The 23,122-nt window shown below is 36.8% G+C and overlaps 1 protein-coding gene across 1 annotated transcript in view; it reads left to right on the top strand.

The window, feature by feature from the left end:
* CFAP61 (cilia and flagella associated protein 61) overlaps positions 1-23,122 on the top strand; it is a 110,989-nt gene that overhangs the window by 14,740 nt on the left and 73,127 nt on the right. The window contains 9 exon segments of the mRNA XM_059828456.1: positions 250-403; positions 6,011-6,102; positions 7,270-7,457; positions 10,631-10,670; positions 12,615-12,754; positions 16,374-16,500; positions 17,343-17,420; positions 18,616-18,822; positions 21,548-21,682. Coding sequence (XP_059684439.1) covers positions 250-403; positions 6,011-6,102; positions 7,270-7,457; positions 10,631-10,670; positions 12,615-12,754; positions 16,374-16,500; positions 17,343-17,420; positions 18,616-18,822; positions 21,548-21,682 — 1,161 coding nt within the window.

Below are 23,122 nucleotides of genomic sequence, written 5' to 3'. Positions count from 1 at the left end.
TTCTCCTGCAAGTCATAGCTAACAAGAATTATAACATGTAATATATAGGGCCTAATACACTTATTATAAGGGAAAAAAAAAAAGGATCTTTAACTTTTGCTGTAAGAGTTCCTTTATACTTTTCTATCATGCACAGCCAGAGATAGAACACTGACTCTTATGTTTCAGCAATTTTTTGTTCAATTTTTTGTCCTCGCCTAAAATCACATGCTCAGCTTTCACGTGTGTGACGTTGCTTTTATATTTCAGGATGGTGACACTGCAGTAGGATTCATGAGCTTATGTTCTCGAGTAAATGTTTCCTTGTTTCAAGAGTGTTTTGACTTAGGGCCTTTCCATGGACTCTCTAAACCACATCCTGAAGATATTCTCAAAATGCCACAGAAGCCAAGCATTCAAGAAGGTATCTATATTCTAAAATCCTAGGTAGATTCAAGGTGCATTTATTTCTAGCTTCTGAGTAGGTTTTGCAAAAGCTTGGAAGAGGATATAGGTTTACTAGCAAGAAAACAGAAGTTAATATATCTGTTTTGGAGATGGTTGCCTGGTGTTTTTTAATTCAGGAGATAAATTTTGATAGCCCTGGTCTCTGACTCAGAAGTGATTGTTGTTTCTGGGGAGCTGGTCTATACCAGGTATGGAATAAACCTAGGTTTCAAGTTTCAGAAAGATAAAGCATCGAGTTTATTTTCTATCAGTTAGCTACAGCTGTACTGTTAATTGAAGACTTAATTTTGAAATCTGGTTCTAATGTCTGTCAGTAGCTAAGCAGCTGGTTAACTGTGGCTATTATGTTGTTCCATTGACTTATGCTGTCTTATTTCCTTGTGGTCCAACTTCTGCTCTCTTTGCCTATTGTTTGCCATCTTCTAGGCTACAAGATTTTTGGGAGATCAGGGACTGTCTCTTTACTCTATTTTTATATTAGGCATGATACAACAACACATCTACAAGCCACCTTAACTGCAAATGATAAAAAATGGTAAACATGAATATGTCACCTGTTTGTAGAACAGAAGTGTCATGTAAATGATTTACAGTTGTCATCTTTATTTTTCAGTGTCAAAGGGCTCTTTGTGCAGAAGGGTAACATTTTGCTATCTACTAATTACCAGTAACAGAATTTAAAAAAACACTATTAGGTTGTTACGTATCTGCTTGTCTGAACACAAAGCAGCAGGCAAAAAAGGCAGCTAGGGAGCTACAGAGCAGTCACCAGCTGGTATCTCAGAGCTGACAGTCATGGAACAGAACAGGGAATGAAAAAAAGTCTTATAGCTGTTCCTATGGACTTCCCCTCCCCTGCAAAGAAGCATCTTGCAAATAAGAGATGAAGGAAGCCAGCTATCTCCTGTATCATTCTATGCTCCTGGAGCTTCAGCAGTATAATTTCAAAATAGGTGACAGACATATGTAGAAACATAAATGAGACTGAGGGAGGAAGAAAGATCACTTGTGATAGTATCTGCTGAAGACTAGTTGGAACACAGTCCTGGGCAGTCTGCTCTAGGTGACACTGCTTGAGCAGAGGGCTTGGACAAGATGACGTCCAGTGGTCCCTTCCAACCTTAACCATTCTGTGACTGTTACTGGGTTCTGGTAAAACCCTTAGACACTTTTGTGTGTCTTCCTTGTCCAGGGACTGCAAGCAGTAAGCCCATAATTTGTGGCAAATTCTGTGCTGCTGAGCCTTTTAATGAGCGTGTCGTTACAGGTTTTAACAACACAGCTGCTATACTTTTTTTAACATTTAGAAAATCTATGAGACTTGTTCTAAATGTGAAAACTTAGCATCAAGAACTGTTCTATTCAGGTTCTTATGAGTCTCTAATCTGAGTGCTTTTCAGAAATTTATTAAGAAATGTGGTTAGCAGTCTTATATGTTTCTCTCTTCTTTTTCGTCTCCATTTAAAAACTATGTTATTTTTGATGGTTGATACTAGTTTGCAATCCTTTGCATTTCCTTCAAGTGAGATTTTTAAAAGTAGTAGTATCCCTCTATTTGGAATGACAGGGGCAACTCTGGGGAAAGAAAGAATTATTTGTAGACTTTTTCAGATAGCTTGAGCACAAATCACCGATGGTCTCAAAGACAGACACTCAAGAAAGAACTTGAGTATCATAAGCTAAGAGCCCGACTCTGATACTATTTGTAGAGAGAAAGAGCCACTAGAACTTTAGTAGTAAAATTAGAGTTAGCTCATAGCTATACACTGCTCAGGAATATTAATTCTGTTATCGCTGAATAATAATTAAAATTATTGTTGTAGCTTTGCACATTTTAGAATAGAAACAAACAATTACAACACTTTGAAGTGTTGGTTGTCCTGAAACATTATAAGTTGTTGTTGTTGTTTATACCTGCCCAGTATGGCCGAAAAGAGAGGTGAAACTAAAGGCTGTGGTAGTTGAATTTCAGAGAAAGAAAAGTGGAAAAAAAAAATCTAATGTATACTATTATTACTCAAATGTCTAATACCAGTTCAATAAGGCATTAGCTTGTCACAAGTTACAGAAGTTTGTCATGGTTTATTGAAAATATGTGCTTTATATGATAGACACTTGATAAACAGCTTTTCTTTTACTCCTTGTTAGGCATTTGATTTATGACTATAAACAAAAAGTCCGTATTTTTTGAACAGTTTGAATGAAAAGCCCTTTCCCTCTGAATGATTTGGGTTTCATTATTGCACAACACGTGACTCAAAATTAGTTTCAATATTCATTCATGAAACTTCCAGGAAAAGCAGTAATGTGCAGGTTTTTTGTGTTGGTTTTTTTTTTTTTTTTAATTAAGAAAGAAAAGAAAAAAAACAACTCTTCTGATAAAGTTTACAGCAAAAACCCCCAACCAACTCATAAGCACAGTTCCCCTCCTCTCTGACTCTCTCTGGCTCTTTAATTTTATTAAAAATGTAATTTGAAAAGGGAATTATCTTGTTTGGGTTTTTTGGTGTGTTGGTTGGTTGGATGGGTTTTTTTGGTAAATGTAGAGCTCATGTAAGAGTTGCATCCCTGTAGTCCATTGTTAAGCCTTTCCAATATAATGGCCAATCTATATCCTTGGAATTTATTATAGTGTCAGTCACATAGTTTATATTTGGTTATATTGCATAACACATGCATGATTATATGAATGCTGTTTTAACGACTGCACCATTTCTGCAGGCTGCTGTACTGGAAATTTGCTGCCAAATTGTCCATTGATGTGAAGGCAGTGAAGGTTCACTAGACACCTTACATCAATAGAGGATGTGGACTTTCTTTTAATGAATTCAAAGGCTGAGAATTTAAAATGCAAGCTCCATTCCTTTGTAGAGTAATTTTATGTTCCCACATTAAAAAAAAAAAACAACCAAAAAAGCACATAATAAGGATATTTTTTTCAAGCTCTTTAGCTTGTTAAGTAGAGACCACAGGTTGATACTATTTTTCCTTTCAAAATGTAATACTGAATAATAGTGGAAAAGTATACAAAGATCTGTCTTTAACACAATATTGATATGCCACTTATGTTTTGGGGTAATTACAGTAATTTGGTTGTTACTCTATATGGTGTCACGAATTAGTAGCTAAAAAACATTATGATGCAGTGGGAATGATTCAAGGGCTTTTCATCAGGCTTCATGGTGAACTGGCTTCTTGATCCTGCTGACTGTTACCTCTGCTAACAACCCAGCAATCACTGAATTATTTTAATTTTATTTTTGTTCATGTTCCTTACTTCGTTTAGTGCAACAATATTTATGTTCTTCCCAGTCACTTGTGTACAGCATATATGTAAACAGTGATGCAGCTACATTTGACAGTAGTGAATGGTGGGGCTATTAAGGGATTTCATTTTAGTATAAAGTCAGAAACAACATATCAATATTTACATGACAATAAGAGACTTGTATTAATTAACTTCTGACACCTGCAAGGCTGTTTATAATGAGAAATGTAGCTGGGTTAATCAAGATGACATTTGATCATTTCTGTGAAGTCTCACATCTGTGATACCCCTGGAGAAACCATGATTTCTCACCCCTGTGTTTCTTCTTGCTCTGCACATTGCATCTGCATTCTTTTCTACTAACAGAGAAACAGATTTTCAGATTACAGATTTCTGAAAATACTTCTGGCTAAATGATTTTAAACCTTTGAGGTATTTTCTTTTAAAAAAAAAAAAAAAGCTCATTACTGTATGAAAAATGCTTATGTTGGTGAATGTAGCTTAGATGGTTTTCCCAAGGTAAAGATCAGAGAGAGGAGTGAAGAATTCTGTTATGCTGGGTTTTCTGAAGTTTTTCTCCTTCCTCCTGGCGCTCAGAAACTTTGACTTCCTTGTGTTACTGGAGCTTTCAAATGCAAGGGCATCCTGGCCTGCTGTGATTTCTGCAGCAGCGATACCTACCCTTCAAGAGTTTATTAGTTAAAACTTATTTTCAGGCTTTATTTTTAAATATAAAAACAAACTGTGAACATATCTATAACATTAGGGAGGTGACAATTTAATGAATGGCAGAACTATTGAAGATATGTTCAGGGGCTAAAAATACAGCAGCTGACACTTTGCTTTAGTAATTTTGGTGGTTATTTGGGGTAATATGTAGGATTAACTAGTATCTCAATGTTTCTTTTCCAACTTGATGATTAAAATAATTTTGGTCCATCACGTTAACTTTAAATGTGACCTTTTTGATGCATTATCAGATGATCTCTCATTCTGAATACCCTCATCTTTCATTGACTTTAAAGAAAGTAATCCATCACCATACAGATTTAGGAACCGCTTTCCCCAAAGCGTGTAACATCTGCTGGAATGGTGATTGCCTGCTGTCTAGCAAGCATCACGATGCTAGAAAAGTTCATAGTCGGTTCTGTCACGCTCATGTCAGGTATCGGTAGAGTTCTATAGAGCTGTTGTGTGTTGCTGTGTAAAACTGCTAAGATCTGTCTTAAGATAATAGTTAGGTAATTGAGATCAAACATAATGCATCATATATGTTCCAAATTGGCTTTGGACATTTTTATTGCGGTTTCTCAATATTTTAAATATCCGCTCTGGATTTGGCCCTGGCCAAGGGATTGAATAGCAAAAAAATGTGTATAGCGATATTTAAATAAACTCCCTAATACATAGATGCTTGCTTTAGTTGGCTTAAGCACTTGACCATAGATGCTGTATATATATGCTGTGTGTGTATATGTATATATATAGCATCATATATGTATGCATTATGGCAGTCAATGTTTAAATATTGATTCATCAGATGGCTACAAGTAATTTCATCCTATCACCTTTGTTATCTGTTTGTCCACAAAAATATTATTACTCAGGTTGGAATGAGCTAGACTAGAATGTTACTGTAATGTTATTGAGGACAGTAAGATGATCTGTCATGCAGAGATTCTTAGATCAGAGGAAGAGGAGGAAATAGACAAACTGACAAAGACTGAAAGAGCAACAACCTTTTATAAGAAGTAAAACGGGGTTTAGAGAGTTAGTTAGGTTTAGCAACTGAGAAGGGAATTTAAACTCCTCTTTCTTGTCTCTGCTTGCACCAGTAAGTAAGGGTTCTGGCTTGACTAGGATTTATGCTGAATTTCAGTTTTGTTAGGTGAACTAATCTGAGAATCAAGACCCCTTGCTTATGATCATCAGAAAACAAGTTAGCAACAGGCACAGGGTTTAAGATACCAGTCAATACACTAATGACTCATATTTTTCTCTTCAGATAGGGTAAAAATTTATTATGTATAATACATGAGTTAGGAATTGCTTCCAAACTGTGTCTTGTTCAATTGTTATTTTATAACCAATTCTCTGATTTTTGCCTCGAGATCAAATAGTCTAATGAAGTTCTAACCAAGTAACTATAGGAGGCTCTACTTTAACTCTGGTTGTTAAATAAAATAAACCATTCAATAGAGGTAGTCTGGCACTCTCTTTAGCTATTGCTCTGATTCTGAGGGTTAAGCTCACATTTTTAAGCTTAATGCATCTCTATTCTTTTTTATTACTCAGATGAAGATAAAAGCAACCAAACAAGTCAAGAAACAGAGTCTGTTTCATCTCGAAACTTTGAACACATTCATGATCAGGGTGTAGCTGTGCAGGTAATAACATTGTACACAGCAATGCTGATCACTTTAAGAGCTAATGTGAAGCAAAGGCAGCGGCTACTAGGACAAGCAATGCTTATTATTTCCACTCCTGCACTGTCCTCTGCATGAGCCCACACTTATATCTGCTGTTGTGCATAGATCAGAAGCTGTTCTAGCTAGGATCTGGATGGCGGTGATTATAGTTATTAATCGGATGACTTTTCCTATCCAGTTCCACATGAACAGCCAGACAGCACGGGGGTGGGAATAAAGTGGCATTGAGAGGAGAAAAAGGACGGGAACCTGTTTGTGCAGGTCTACTGCTGATTAAAGGCATGTGAAAGCAGATCTTCGAGTGGGCTCCTCTGCAGATGTGGAGAGAGCATTCCTGTAACAGACAGGGCAAGAGTTGTCTTACTGTGAAGATCTGCAGGTCCTGAGATTTTGATTTGACTGTGTTCCTGAGCTAAAAATCTGCTACTAGTGGAACGCTATCAAAGCTGAAAAGTAGCAATATAGCTTCAGTTTTCCCCTGTAATTTGTAAAAGTTAAAGGGCACGTGTTCTATCTGTGCTGCTTCTGTTGAGTGAAGCTTGACTTGATAAAAGAGTGTTACTATGAAATGTGTTGGTGCAGCATAAATCAGCAGAGAATTTATCCTGATAAACTTCAAATGGTTGCAGCTGTCTCTAGTCTCTCTCTCTCAGTACCCCTATCAAAACTACTGTTTTTCTTCCCATTATTGTTCATTTCCATTTCCATAATATGCTCTGCATTGATCGCATTTTCTTTAACATAATATGTTTTTAACTTTCATATATTTTCAATACGCATCTGAAAATGAAATTTTTATGTAGAAATGTTTCTGAAAGATAATTATTATATTGCCTTACAGAGGGATTCTAATGATAACTATTAGTTTGTGAATATATTTCTCTTCAGCAAGAATGTATATATATTTAAAGGCCACTTTTATCTAGGGTTTTGGGAACAGGTAGATACCATATTAAAAATACCTCTTTGAACTTGTGTATTTGTCAAAATGTGACAAGTAAAAAGTACATCCTTGTGTGTCTGCTTGGAATGCTGTAAGATAGGAATGGTGCAAGACCTTTTAATTAAAAAATGAAAATGTTTTATGAAATGTTGTAAGTGATCATTTGTCTATTATTATTGCAGAAAGGTAGGGCCATTACCGTTTCCCATACTGAACTGCCATTAGATGATATCAGAGGCAAACATTTCAAAGCCTCAGCAACACCTCGCCTTGAGACTGAAGAAGATGCTGCTTTTCATCCAGTGTACAGAGGAGCTTCAAATGCTTTCTGCATCCGTCTGTTTTTTATTGATGAGAAATATGAAACTAGGTAAGTATGGATGAATAGTTACTGCTTTCCTAATCTGAATAACAACTTTCAGTGTTACGTTTTTAGGTCAAATCTGAAAGTGACAGCATCTGCTGTAGTTAGATTGGATTTTTTCTGGCCTCTTTTTTAATTTCTCTTTTACCTTCACTAATAACTTACTGAAATCTTCAATGTCTAGATGCAACTTCCCATCTCTGGTAGGACTGTGTGGACAAAAAGTTAAGAATTTATTTTTGTTGGAAAACTGCTAGTTGAAATTGTGGAAGAAGGCCACTTCTTCCTCTGAATAAACATTAATTCCAAAGCTGACTAACTCTGAAAAGAGCTAGATGTTATGCTACTGGTCATCTCTGCTCATATGGCAATAAAGGTGTTTTTAACTCTGCAGGTAAATGTTCTCATTTCTGAACACTCAGTCTCCCATCAATGAGAGAATTGATTCAGTTTTCTAGAATCCACTACAGTAGGGGGAAGGCAAAGGCTTTTTATCTTAAAATGATTGCTGCTGCTGACCTTGAACTCTTAGATCTATTCTACTCCACCAGAATCTATAAATGTTGTTTAGACTTTTTTTTCCCCAAATTTCTCTGCACCCTTGAAAAGAGAGCCTATACTCAACCACCTAAGCAAAAGCTTCTCCAGGAACATTGGCCCTTTCTGATTATGAGCCCTGCTCTTGTTTATAGATCCTAGAAAGAAAGAAAAAACATGTGTAGATACTTAGAAAAAGTAGACAGAAAGGCTGAGCACACACAAAATCTTCCATACTTTAAAATACATGTAATTTCTAGAGACACAATGTATCAGTAGCAAGAACTTCATAGATGATGAGTTTGTCAGCTGTAGTACCATTTGAAAAAACATCTTTCTACTTGTAGTAGTGGTCATTGGTGACTGACAATGTCTGAACTCACCTGGCTTAAAGGAAATTTAGGAATAAACTTGATTAAGAAAAAAAATCAGAACTCCTTGAAAACTAATTCTATTTATTAAGCTGTTTCTTGATTAAGGAGGGGGCCTACCCAAAGGGATTAAACACTGTGAATCTGCTACAAATACAAATATCCTAAGTTACCAAAGCAAAGCAAACACGTAGCTTTCTTAGTACATATTTACTGAGTAATATAGCTTGCATTCATTACAAAGAGAGAGAAATGCAGTGCTATAAGCCTGTGGTGTACTTAAAAACACTGATCAACGTACATATGATAGAACAATCACACTGCAGAGAGTCCACTGCAGAATAGTAAATTTGTGGACAATCTAGTCTAAAATAAAATTCAAGGAAGATAATTATTCCAGAAAAAAATGAAGTTATTTTAAAATAATACTCAGGTGAGGGACTTACTCAGGAATTACTCCATTATACTGAAATAGCAGTTCAAAGCAGTGATCTGTAACTATGTTGGGAAATAACCTCTCTGTAGAATAGTTGAGTTCTCTGCTGATAGCATCCTGCTTCGGGTAAGGATCTGTCACTTTTTTGCCCTCTTCTGACATTCTACCCTTTGTATGCACCATTGTTGCTTCTGTTCAAGATACGTTCACAGTGTTTATCGTTGAACACTGCAGTCCAATTCTTTTTTCCCTGGAGACATCTCAGGAACAGTTTGGGTTCCAAGATGGGTATCTGTGGAGAAGATAGCATTCCTTTTTGAATACTTCTCCTAAGATTAAAACTCATGCAAGATCCTCTCCTCAGAGCTGAGGAGTCTGTAGATCTTGGTGTTTTAAAATATTTTGTTCGTACACTTCCTTAGTGTGCATTTGCTTGATCCACCTGTTTGTAAATGAAACATTAGAAAAACGAATATATTTGAAAGGATGGCGTGAGGTAATCCCGACTGTATCTCAGAATCTTGTCCTGAAGAAGTTGCTGCTGACCCTGCACAGCAGGGGTCCAGAAAAAGTAGTTTGGTTGAAGTCTAGGTATAATTGCATCTTAGCCCTCAAGGGAAGTTCACTACTGGGCAGTTTGTGTTACTCAGTAAAGTTGCTAAATGTTTCCATCTCTTAAATCTAGAGCTGTTATGTGGCTTGTTAGTGCATTGAAAGTGAAAAGCAAAGGAACTAAATTGCTAGTTTATCTGCAGATTTTTAGTATCTTTTTAAGTGCCCTGAAAAATCTCCTACCTTTATTCTTGTGTTCCTTGCTGCCAAGAAGGTACTGGATACCAGAGGATAGAAAACTACATTACAATGGCATTTTCCTTTTCTGCATTTAGCTATTCTATTTACTAGTCATAATTATGTATTATATAGGTGAATATAGAATATCCCAATCTAGATCCGTATTTATAGATTTTTTTAAGTTTTAATTCAATCATAGATATTTTAATTAGAAATTATTTCTCTTTTCATTCAGTAATATTGGTGAAGTAATTAAAGGGAGCTTAATTACAGGTCTGGAGGGAGGAGGGCTTTTATCAGTATTTCTAGGTAGTATATATCTGTATTGAATTTCTTCAAAAGACACTTCTTGTACAGTGGAAAAATATTTTATAAAGCTTCAGCATAACTCTATTTGATGGGTTTAGAGCTCTTTGATATTATTACACATAGGAGAAACAGGAAGAATTCGTTAGATTTCTTATGTCTTTTTAAACTCAAATGTCACATTTCACTGTCACCATGGAAAAGAGAGGGGAATTACTCTAAACCAGTAGGTGAGAAGTGGAAAGTAGTAAAGTGTTCAGAAACAATTTCAAAGTATTGATGTTCCTGTTAGTCTGATAAAGTACATTGGATAGGTTTACCGAGGGGATGGTGACAGAACTCTTGGTACTGGGTGAAAATATTGTGGAACATAGCAATGACTGTTTGTAACTTCAATTAATGTTTGCTATATACTAATGCTGCTCTGACAGTCCATGAATGACTTCTGAAGAATGTTGGGGTCAACAACAGGAGAGTCAATATTTTTCCTTTCTGTGAAGAGCCTAGTGTTTTGATACTATTTCAAACATTCAGGTTTATTCTTATTAATAGCGATGCTTTAAGCACTAGAAGTCAACAACTGATACGCAGCATGTAACATCTGCAACTGATTAATTATGTACTAGCAGGTCTCTTTGATTAGCGCTGTTCCTTGCACTTACAGGGATGTAAATATCGAAATGTATAGGATCTGTCTGATATGTGCTTTATTTAACAATGTTCACTTTTGATTGCAGATCACTGGATTTTTTGCACTATGTTTTCAAGCTTTTTCCAGTATGTATAACTAAAGTTTTAAAGTTTGTATGTATGTGTATGTATGATGGGATGGTCATGCAGTTCTCAGCCAGAGTATTTAGATATGATGCCTGAGTAAGTCAGTGACTCACAGGAGTATGCTGTGGCTAGTTATCCTGGGCTGAGTTACCCTGAGGAGCTTGACTCCTCTCCTTAGCTGTTTTTGGACTTTTTGTATTACGTACGTAAGTCCTTTGTGTATGTTCTGTAGGGACTTTTCTGAGATGCAGATTTAGAAAGCAAATGTTTCAAACTCCTTTAAAATCATGTATAGATCCAGAGTGTACCTAAATTAAAAATAAAATCAGAGAAAATACGTTAAAGGAGGTGGAGTTAAAGCCTAGGAAACAGCATAGTATTTAGGAAATCCATAGTATTTACCTATAGCCTAAACAGTGGCACTGAAGGTTTATATTTAGGGCAAAGCTAATATGCGGTAAATAAGGATGTGAATTTAGAGTGCAGTAGCTATTTCACACTAATGCCCTGTGTGATCAATCTTTATCTGAGATAACAAAGTCCACTGTCTGAGACCTTCTTAATGCACACTGCACTGTGTTGTAAATTCATACTACAAATCACTGCATGGTAGCATCCTTTAGAGACAGGTCCTGATGACCAGAGATACAGACTTGGCTGTAAATATCAGCATGTTCAAAAATGCTGCTTACGCCAAAGAAAGTTCCCAGAGAAAGTGAACACAGAAAACATTTCAAATCTCTAAGTAATTGATCTATCCAACAATGCACCTGTCGTTCCTTGAAACAAAATGTCACCAGGTGTAGTAAGAAAAATTAATCACATAGCGTGCTTAAAGAGAAGAAAAGGAGTGAGATTCAAATAATATCTTTCTACTGAAAAGATGCCATAGAATAATCAGCCAGAATAAACTGATCAAACATCTTCCAAATCTGTGCTACTTGGGAGTCTCGCAGCATGTATCATGCTGCATGAAGTGTCTTTCTGAATTTTCAGAGTTCACCAACATCCCTGTGTGCAGTGAGATTATCTTAAAACGTCTATTCAATAAAAAGGGATGGGAGAGACTCTGGTGGAAGGGAGTGCTTGAACAGGTTGAATGGATAAAGTTATTTGTGGCATGCAGTTCTATCTCCAGAGGATGCTCTCTTTTATCTGAGAGCACTCAATGGAGATTCCTGCATTCTTTTGCACCTCTGCAGCCTTTACAGCACAGGTCTCTGAACAGTTACATTGACTGCCAGTACAGTGTGTCTTTTATGCATATGCACCCTGTAGTGCATGCACGCCAGCAGTGCCAAATTCCAGACAAGCTGGACATCACTGTGCATATACAAACTTGCATTTATCAAGTCTCCTGTGCATGCGGTGCAAAGTCAATCTGTGTGTACACACTGGCTGTTTGTTCAGGATTTTAGGACGTGCTGCTCTAGTTGATGGTCTCACTTGGCTGCAAAGGTACAAAAGATCCCAGACAGACAGACATTGTCCTAAAATTTCACTACAGAAGAATATTAAGATAGAAAAAAGGACCTTTTAAGGGAAAATTGTTAGCCCTAAAGGTGTGGGCATAGAGATAATGTTCCTATTAGGCAGTTGGACTAGATGATCATTGTAAGTCCCTTCCAACTGAAATATTGTGTTCTACTGAGGAGGAAAAGGGGGGAGTGAGAAAAAAGGGACCGTTAGGAATATCAGGCTATTAACTAGTAAGCCTTTACTATGGGAGCTAAAAGACCCATTTCTGCAAGCCAACTTAGTGTTGAGCTCATCAGTTCCTTTGTGCTGCCCAGGCATCAAGCCATGTAGGTAGAGCAATACTTGGAGTGTGCATACGTTAAACACTGCATTCAGTTGTTCTTTCTATCCTGTCTAGTCAGAAGTTTTGTGTACAGCTTACATTGAGATCACTAAGAGCCTTTATTGTTTGCAAATCTTTTTCAGGACAAAGACTTCTGTGTCATCCTTGTGCCACATCATGTACCAGAGTTCCACCTGATCGAGAGTTTTGTTCGAGTTATACCTTTCTGTACTTCAGAACTTGGTCGTGAGCTTTATGTGTTCCACCGTGCAGGATTGCTCAAGTGAGTCATGTGGCTTGTGACAACAAATGATGTACTCTGAGCTATTTTTATGGAATATACTTGCATCATCCAACGTAGCACCAGATGGGTATTCCTTTGCTATCTCAGACCAAGCTGGTATTCTGCACAGTATGGCACAACATCTTACAAAAATGGTAGCTTGAGTCCCCAGAACGGTATAGTTGAATAGCACAGAACTGTGCCTGGAGCAATTAGGAGCAGAGCTAAATAACTTAGTCTTTAGCAGCATTACTGCAGCTGTCTTGTTTCCTGTTCTGGAGTGAATCCTAAGCCTACTCAGATGTATCTCCACACAGCAGTATACTAGACAGTGTAGAAATAGCCTTACATTTTCAGTGAAATAAAGTAGTTGATGACATGACTTTTTAATGAAACAAAACCCAAAAAATTTAAAAGCAAGCAGTCTTCTGACTGCCAGCATTTATATATGGTTTCCTTTAAGTAAAAACAAAAAGTGCAATGAGAAGATTCATTTAGAATTTGTATATACAGTACTAACTTGATGAACATTGGTACAGACAAGTAGCTTCTTCAAGTTACCTCGTTGTGAACCAAGGCCAATAGAGAAACATGGTGCAGCATTTGGCTCTTTGGAGTTGGGTCAGGTTGCATAACATTGATACTTGAAAGCCTGGTGTACATTTAATTCTTGGAAACGTGGAATAACTCTCTTAAGAGAAATGCAGTAATGCATTTCTCAAACATGCAGAAATGAGGTTACAGCAGTAACCTCATTGTTGAGTATCTGTTTTACATAATTTCTCTCATTTTTTGTGTTGAATCATTTATTTCATACCTTCCCATTTCTGTGATACTTTGAATGCTTCCGTAGTCTGAAATACTGGTGAACTGGGACACAAAATCTCTCTTGCTATGACTTCTGTTAACGTGGTATGAGTTTTCCAATGCTTTGTTTGTATAACAAGCCTATACTGGCCCAAACACCAACTTAAACTGTGGCACAGTTAGAGATTTTCTTTTTTTTTTTTTTTTGTCTTAATGTAGCTAAATACTGGATGCTTTAAGAGAGAAGTATTTCTGTTTTAATTGCATATTTAATCACCTTTGATGGTATACAAATAGCTCATGCAGGAACTGGCCAGCTACTCTTGGACCTATGCAAAAGCTTTTTACCATGGGATGAAATTGGGCTTCTGTGTACTATGTAAGATTCCAGCTGGCTGAAGAGAAAGCCACTGGAGTAATTCCTGTTAATCTCAGTCACAGCTGTTCAGTAATCCACCAGTAGGATTGGTAGTCATATGTCCTCTTGCGATTTTGGTCAAAATTAAACTTGTTATCAAGGTTTAAAAAAAACCCAAACCACAACCAAAACGAACAAAAAAAACCCCAACAAACCCCCTGAAAACAGCCTTACAATTCTGATTAAATTGTGCATATTCCAAATGATACCAGCCCTTCTACAGATTAGGGTCATTAGTAGCATTTTTGAGACCCCACTGTAGCTGTGCAGGGTAGTAAGGAAAAGAGCATTTCATTGATATTCAGGATCAGAAGAGCTGTGGAAGAAACCAGATGAAGCTTTTGGAAAGTTTCCGAAGAACAAAAAACTCAGATAAAGCCAAAATATGAAAAAGTAAAAGATCAATATATTGTACTTGCACCAAGGGCTTTCGAAAGGCATGTGAGTGAAAAGAAAGTCACAGAAAATGGATTAAAAGAAAAACAGGGGTAAGAAGATGGGAATATGAAGACATGAAAGGGCAAAATCAGAAGAGGCACAGGCACAAAATAAGATACTGATTAGTAAAGGTTGTAAAAGGAATAAGAAAAAGTGTTAAGTACACAAAAAGCAAGAGTGCAGCAAATGGAAGTATAGGTCTGCTATTTAACAGTGAAGGAGAAAAAAAATAACAGATGACAAGGCATAGGCTGAAATGCTTAATGGATACTTTCCTTCAATTTTCACTAAAAAGCATAATAATAATAGCGTCTCCTGGTCTCTGAGCAGTCAAAGGAATTGGGCATCTAGAATGAGTTAATTCATTACTGGAAGAGAAATGAGCACAGACCTTGGATAGTCCTTCCTACTATTTCATGCTCACAGTGGATCTGGTGGGAGTTTGTTGGTTTTTTTTTTAATGGTTTCAATCTTTTGCATGTTTTTTCTCATATTAAAAATGTAGTTCATTATTGGCACAACTGCCTTCTCTTGGACATGGGTGGGGAGAAAAACTCACATGCTGGTCTCAGGGGAGTGGCAGGAAGACAGCACGCTCATGGGTTGCAGAGTGAACCATATTGGTGGCCTTGCTGACCACTTCCTCATCACTTGTTTGATCTTGTAATTAACTGTCTGGAAATGTATGAACAGATGTGGAAACTAAGCTGAAGCTCACTTAGAAGTTCAGGATTAGTTTGTAATTTAGTAATCAAATGTATGCTTTTTGAACACTCAAATAATTGAGTTGAAAATGATCGATGAGATTGAGCTGTGAAATCTCCCATAACATATCAGGTATTTGGTTTGTTTTTTTTAAGGTACTAGTGCTGTTCATTAAAACCATGTTCCACAAAATCAATCCTAATGTGACTCTGACTTAGGCTGAAAAGTAGCACATACAAGTTTAAACAGAAAACAAGAACAACAGGAATGGAAATTATACTACATGAATTGCAAGTTTAGGTTTGGGTGAAAGTACTTAATTCTTGGCAATTAAGTTGTAATTCAGTTCCTTGACCAGCACTCTATAAGTCTTTATTATATAAGCCTTGTTTAATCAGGAAGGGTTGATGCCTTTAACAGACAACATGAGAGAGTTCCTCAGCTGCTGTAGACTGTCACTGTGAAGTAATTTTTTTTCAAAACTAGTGGGTGGGAAGATGTTCTATAACAGGGTGTGTAAACTAGGTAAGTGCCAGGATATTCCTGTCTGTAGCTAACATGTTGCTGGTTGTATACATTGCACAGACATTTTTATACCATGTCACTGTTGTGTGATTGCTAATTGGCAATCTTATGTTTATCAGAGGCATTTTATTTATGTAAGTTTATCCTCATGTATTACTATTTGAAGAACCGAGGCCTAACACAGATGTTAGTAATTTGTTCTTGTTGGAGAAATTGATGTTACTGCCTTTCTTTTGTACCATATCCAAGGATGACAGTTGGCTCTGTTTGTTTTATTTTTTCTCTCCTTTTTTCTTATCTTTTTCTGTTTCTTTTCTTTTCTTCTTTCCCAATGTGTGTCAGTGTGCAGTTATGGATTCTACTTTCATTTTAAAAGATTCTTTGTTTCCTTTCTCTGCTGGCTCTACTCACATGAAGATCAGGTGATATCGCTGTTTATAGCTACTGATTGCTGTGTGGGATTGGGCTGTAGGTGCAGAAAGACTGTTTAGTAGTAGTTAAAGCAGCGTTCCTGAGTTGTCTTAAGTAGCTGTTGTATGATCTTTTATGTTATCACGCAATAAGTTAATATATGCATTTGGAACAATAGTCATACAGCAATCAATTTCAACTTCTAAGAGATGTGTTCAATGCTTGTGGAAGGCATGTTGTCTTAAGCATGAGAATTGTCATCTTTAATTTGTCACAGAGTGAACTTTTACTCTCTTTTTTCTTCTTTTATTACAGGTCATTTAATGTAAGAAGGGCAACAACCAATGACCTACTTGGTGTCAAAATGCTCATTAAACCCCTTAGCTTGAATGAAAGTATATTTAATGACTTAAGGATATTTACTCTGGCTCGCAGGGATCCAGTGAGTATTTGTTGCAAATATAATTATAAGAGAATAGATAAATACTGGTAAATACATCCAGAATTTATTACGTTACTCTAAACTATTATACTCTCTCTATATAGTATGTAGGTACTCAAGTCAGTACCAACAGTTGGTATAGGCTGTATTCAGCATGACTTGATAGTTAATCTCACTTGTGGTCTAGACCAACTATCTTCTTCTTTGGAGACTCCTCAAATGCAGGGAGAGAAGCAGGCGGGATGCATTTTTTGGCCACCCACAGCCTGATTTGTATTGTTGCTTTTTCTTGCATGCGTATCTCGTTATGTGATGGACATGTACTTGTGTTTTGTCATGTGATGGGGGCCTCTTTTTCCTTCCCATAATGTGGCCAGACATATGCCTATCCAACGGTAGGGAACATCTGCATTTTTGTTGTGTGATGGAAAATGCTGCATAGACAAAAACCCAAGCGTTTTCATTACCATTCATACAGCTGTAGGGAAATCCATTTTGTACTATTGATGGAGAATATCTGTTTTAATTAATATTCTTTCCTAAGATCAGAACTTAATCCAGGACTAAAGTAGTGGCTGAGCCTACAGCATTCCTGTAGCAGCTAGTTCCTAACTGAAACTTTAGTTCAGTGAAGTTCTGCATGGTCAAGAGTCCAGCCATATACACTGTTTAAACATTATGCCTTGAGTTAAGGAAGAGTGGTTAAATTGGGGTAGTGTGTAGAATGTATACTGGGAGGAAAGTATTTTAACTGTGATCATGTGGTGAAATAGACAGTTACGATTAAAAAGAAAGATTACTAATGAAGTAGGAAACGTGCATATGTTGTTTTTGCCTTGCAGGATGGGACCCCAGTGCAGGCTTTCATAGCAGAAGTTTTGGATCAAATAGTTGGCGTTTCTGTTATTAGAGACGAAATGGTAAATTTTATTTCTGTGTTGTAAGAAAACTGTAATGCTTAGCCCTCAACACTAAAGGCTGAGTTTCATGCTTGCCACTATACATGTACCTAACAGAAAGTATATGTAAAAGATACTGCTTCTGTAAACTTTTTTTCTCTCTTTCCTGACTATGTAGACTGTATTATTTCCCTTCTCATAGATAACAGTTGACACAGAGATGAAAAAAAAATCATCCTGTTGTTTGCAAGAAGCTGCTGCTGTGTTCCGAAAGTATGCCTCCTACAGCTTTTTTTGGTTCTTTAGCACAAAGCCATTCTGCCTCTAAATAAGTTTGTAGTCACTTATTTTGGCCCCCAATTTCCAAAGTCAATAAGCAGTTTTGCCATGCATACTGCAAAGAATGGTAGTTGTCCTTCTAGATTTGCTTTCTTAACTTTTTTCCCCAACAGTAGATTCTGAGTGATTATGAATCACACACTTAACTTCAAAACAAATAAAAAGCATACGCTCTAATGGAGTACAAAAAAAAAATGTTGCACATTATTCTTGAAAAGTAAATGTTCTTTAAGGCTTACTTTTGTGGCATTCTGCTTTTACTGAAAAGGTAGATTTTAGTGTTCAACAGCTGTAATGCTCAATTTTTAAAATAAAGAGTAGTCACTCCTATTTTCAAAAATAGCTCTTAATTATATTAAGAGCATTGAGATAAGAGGATATACTAATTTCTCTTGAGTATATAAATGTGCAAAAATCTCAGCTTATCACTTTGACAGGGAGGACTTGTTGGAGGGCATTTCTTACACAGCTCTTCTCTGTAGAATTCCCCTTTTTCAGTTTAAGTTTTGTGAGAGAACAGTCTAGGCTTCTCTGTCCTGAATTCAGCAGAGGGTTTGGGAGTTTTTTTGTTGGTGGTTTTTTTTTTTCCCTCCATGAATGTCTATTAACCTGTGTCAGATATTGTTGTGAAAGGGTCAAATGTGCATTCCCTGTAAATAAAGGTGTGCACACTGCAAGAATAGATTCTGATACAATGAAAAGATTTTCAAGAAAAATATGTTCAGTCAGTGTGCTTTAATTGAGAATAACTCTCAAAGGCACTTAGTTTTAGTGTTCAAATTTAGTTCCATAATTGATAGAAAGCAACTCATCGGCACTTGCTAAAATATTGTAAATGTAGCTGGTTTATAACTGCTGAATTCCAAATTCTTTCCAGGATATTGAGTATATTCGATCACATTACAACATAGAAGATTTTATTCTTTTTGATCGCCACCAGCAAGAGGAACATGGACATCTTTACCACTTCGTCTTAAATCCTATATTTCGTCACTATACAAAACACTTTCTAAAGGAGATTCTTCGCTTGGCCCGCAAATCATCTCTTTACTATCCTATTTATCCACAGTATGTGGAAGGCAAGGTAAGAAGAAAGTTATTTGTATTTTTATATTAAATATTGTCACCTTTGCTCACTTTATTTTTCTCCTTGCTTCTGTGAATGACTGTAAACAGGAATTTTCTTAGCAATCTGCAGCAAATTGTACTTTCTTTTCTTCTTGTGTGATATAATCTGCACTCATGGACATAGCTGTTGCATAGTTGGGTTAGTCCGTAGCGCACTCAGTAGTGCATGAGTCCAGGCTTACCTGGGATCCTCAGGAAGCATGTGGAGGAGCAGAAATTTGAAGTGTACTTGGCCTTGGCTCTTTACCTAGTTTGTGAAGAGAAAGAAGCTCTTCGTAGGGTGTGGCTCCTTCTGAGCTGAGTCACTCTTTGCAAATGTCTGTTTCTCAATTGAATTTAGAGAATCCTAGGGCGACTGTTCTCTAAATGTAGTTAGATGTCTTAAGTTACGCACATTAGTATGTTTCCCTGGGAGCAGCACACTAGAGGAATAATTTGTTGGCTACCTCCTCACTTGTTTCTGGGAGAAGTATATCTGCTTCTTACCCACATAGATTCATGTATTGCTGTTGCCTTGTGCGTTGTGCCAGCCCCCTCCATAAATGTGCTGTAGTTCTGATAGTCAAGTTTCTGCCCTTTCCTGTCCATTCTCAACAGATTGGTTCTAGGATGAAGTAGCAAGCATTCAGTATTCCCACTCCTGCCTAAGTAGGACCATGTCTGACTTGTAAGCTGCAGTTTGGGTTTCACTTTGTTTCTTGCCCTTGTGTTGGATGTATAGGTGAAGAAACAAGAAACTTACAACTCATCAACTGAGGAGACCAATACAATAGTTTTTATTTAATTGTTTTTAACATGCTGATAGACCTGGTATATCTTTGTCACTTGCAAATCAGTTACCGATAAGCTTTTAAAAGACAAGGTATAAAGCACATATAGTATCTTTATATTTAACAATGATTTGTATTTCCTGTCATAGTTAAATAATAGAACCTGATCAATTTGTACTGTCCCACATGCTGCCACTCAGCTGCGTAATGAATTTTGAGAGGTGCCAGTATTTGCTTAGATTCAGGACAAAGTGGAGGGCAGGGAAGAAAAAAGGAATTACGTCACTGGGCATAATGTAGCATGAGTAAACGCAAGGGGACAATATTAAAAAAACATCCACGTGGTTTTTAAGAAGTCCTTCAAAAGTGATTTACGTACTCTAGACTGTGTTTCATCAAAAGTCAGTGGGACCTAGGCACCTCATTGTCATTGAAAATGTGACTTGTTTCTACAAGTGCCACAGGAGAACCATAAGACTCTAATGCTGTGTGAGAAAATCCATTTCCAAGAACATCATAATTTGTGGAAGCAAAATAAAATGTTCTTTTAAAAGTACTCATGTATGTGTCTTGTCATCAGAAGGGAACACAAGGTAAAATTTTCAAACATGTCAACTCATTGATGCGTAGCCATCTAAAGCCATCTACTATCTGGCCCAGCCTAATCACCTAGGCTCCTGCCAGCATTAATGGAGAAAACACGGTGCATCTAAAGGGCAGTTCATCCATCAATCATAACTATCTATCTTAGGACGGAAAGAATTGCCCTCTGGAGATGCTCATCTCCCTAACTCTGGGGGGTGTCTGCATGGCTAGCTAGAATAAGCACCTGGCTTTTATATGGTGACTGAGATGAATTCTGTCCTCAGTGACTTAGGTGTTTTTGAAATCACCACTGTTTTTAACATAGGAATTTTGACAGGGTAGACACAGGTACGTTTTCAGAAGGATGTTTTTTCCTGCTTCTCCAGTGTGCACTTTTGTGGAGTTTTATTAAGTGTTGTCTTGAGGAACCAATGTCCTTGCGTAGTATTAGGTTCTCAGATTCTTAAGAGGCACTTACAAAAATGCAGTTTAATGGCAGTGGATGGAAGAGAAAAGTTAAATCTGACTAATGATTCCAGTTTAGTCTATTTCCATGCTACAGAGTTCCTTTAAGTTACTTTAGCTTATCCTTGCTTTCTAGTAAGTGGTAAATGTGATATTTTACTCAATTCTCAACATAGTAACATGAAGATTTTTCAGTATTTGTGGATGGAACGGTACTTCAGTGTAATTTAGTTTGCATTAATGTTCATTCTCTATTTCCTGTAATTCTTTTTTTCCCTCTTTTATGTCATAAGTTATGACAGAGCCAGTCATGCTGTAATAAATGGAATACAGCTATTTCTAATGATCCATGGTATTCACATTAGCATTAGGGTTTTTGTTCACTTCAAGTTTATGCCAGTTTATTAACATTTATCACTTGAATAAAATTGACATTTTAGTTGGTATAGAATTTCTATATAAATTCATAACCATTCTTTGCCAAACAAGCAAAGGTTAGCAGTAAGCAGATAACATAGCTTAATGAGGTCAAATCAAGCTGATTCATGATCACTATGGAGAAAAATATCCTCCTGGGGAAAATACTTGTGCTGAAAAATCCCATAAACCAAACCACTTGTTTATCTGTCATTCCCACAGAGATAGTAATGTAATTACTCTCATAATTATCTTCATTAGTGTCAGGAATTATCTGCAATTCATTCCTCTGCTCTGAGTATGTTTGTTTATTTGCTGATTTTTTTTTCTCTCAGATTTAGCCAACAGAGCTAAGAATTTTGTATTTGCAAAGCCATACAACAGACATCTGTGATGCACTGTTCTGACATTCTCTCTGCTGAAATATAGATCGCTGTCTTTCAGTTTCAGAATCCCTGTGCCCATTCCCTGACATCTGCCCTTCATTACATGGTTCCCGTGCGACCAAGACGACAGATTGTCTATCCTCTGGAAGAGCTTGGCATAAACGCTCCATCAGAGCAGGTCTCCAAGGATCAGGTGGGTAACAGAAGCAGCAGCAGGCAAGAGGCATAGTGCCAGCTAATGCAGGGTTTGGCAGATGGGGTGGCATTACCATCTTATTGTTGATAGGTTGCTTCTTAATTACATTGAACATGGTGTCCATACCCTTACAATCCCAGCTTTGCTTCTGCACAGCCGTCGCTTCTAAGCTTGAATTTCAAACGCATGACAAACAGCAATCACTGAATTATAACATTTACATACTAAATGCTTACATTTTAACAATATTTTTTCATGATGTTACTTTCAAACTCCCAACACATTTTAAATGTTCTGACTTAGTGCTTAGCCCTTCTTCCTGTTAAGTTTTTTGTTTAAGTATTATGCTCTGCAAGTGGAAAAAGACAATGTCATGCTTCTGACTATTTCTGTAGAAATTGCTTAAGTCAATTTTATTTTTCAGTCCCAAAGTCAGTTTTCTTCCATGTACAAGATACCCTCAAAGAACACTTCAAAATATCAGGAATGATTTAACAGCAAAGGAAAAGATTGTTTTCATTACCAAACAGTTCTTATTTGCATAGCACTCATGCAGTCCGGTGGTTCTAAACCAAAAGTCTCTTAAAATTTCATTTGTTAAATAACTTGCACCTTACTCTGTGTTACATTTTGAAGTAATTAAAATTTGATGTGAAGATGGTTCCTCACAACAGTAACTAGTGAAGCTGAAATATTAGGAAAAACACCATTAGTGATGGATAGTCTCAGTAGGTAGCTGTAATTTCCTAAAGAAATGTAATTTGGGAGCTTTATGTCTGTCTACTAACTTCCAGTTGGCTGAGATGCACTCCCATATAATATTTTTAGTGCTGTCCTTTTCACAGTTAGTCAGTAATTTTTGGCATCCAAAACTCTTAATTAGGCAGCCGTTGGCAAAGCAAAATCCAGAACATGGCTGAGGCCATTCAACAAAGTTTGGCTTTGTTGAACAGTCTTCCCTGAACATGCACATCCCTGCCTTCCTGTTCTCTGCAGAGTGAACTATCTGATGCTTTTCTTTAAACTACTTCCTATTTTATCTTTAAAATGAACTGTTGGTCTCTTGCTAGAAGACCTTCTATTAGCGTTTTTGTTGGAGCTGGAAAATTGCAGACTTCCTATGTTTTGAGAGATTTGCAAATCTGTTGTCTGCTCCATGCCCAGGTTCTTCCTGAGGATTTCTGAGAGTTTCAGGTAGTAGATAATCGTTTAAAATCTCAAAAGTTTAATTAATATCTATTTACTAAAATGTGCGAGATTTTAAATAACAAAGTTTTGCTGAAAAAAAGAAGGCTATCCACTCTGTAAGCATCCATGCATATGCACCAGCAATAATTATAGATTTACTTTTTTGACAGACTGTTCTATCAAAACTGACATCTGGGGTTGATCCCTAGGTGGTAACTTGAGGATAAAGCTAGTCAACTACTGCTGCCT

This window comes from Gavia stellata, chromosome 23, assembly GCF_030936135.1.
Source record: "Gavia stellata isolate bGavSte3 chromosome 23, bGavSte3.hap2, whole genome shotgun sequence".
NCBI lineage: Eukaryota > Metazoa > Chordata > Aves > Gaviiformes > Gaviidae > Gavia > Gavia stellata.
Note: the sequence above shows the minus strand (reverse complement) of the source record. Positions and strands in the feature narration are given on the sequence as shown.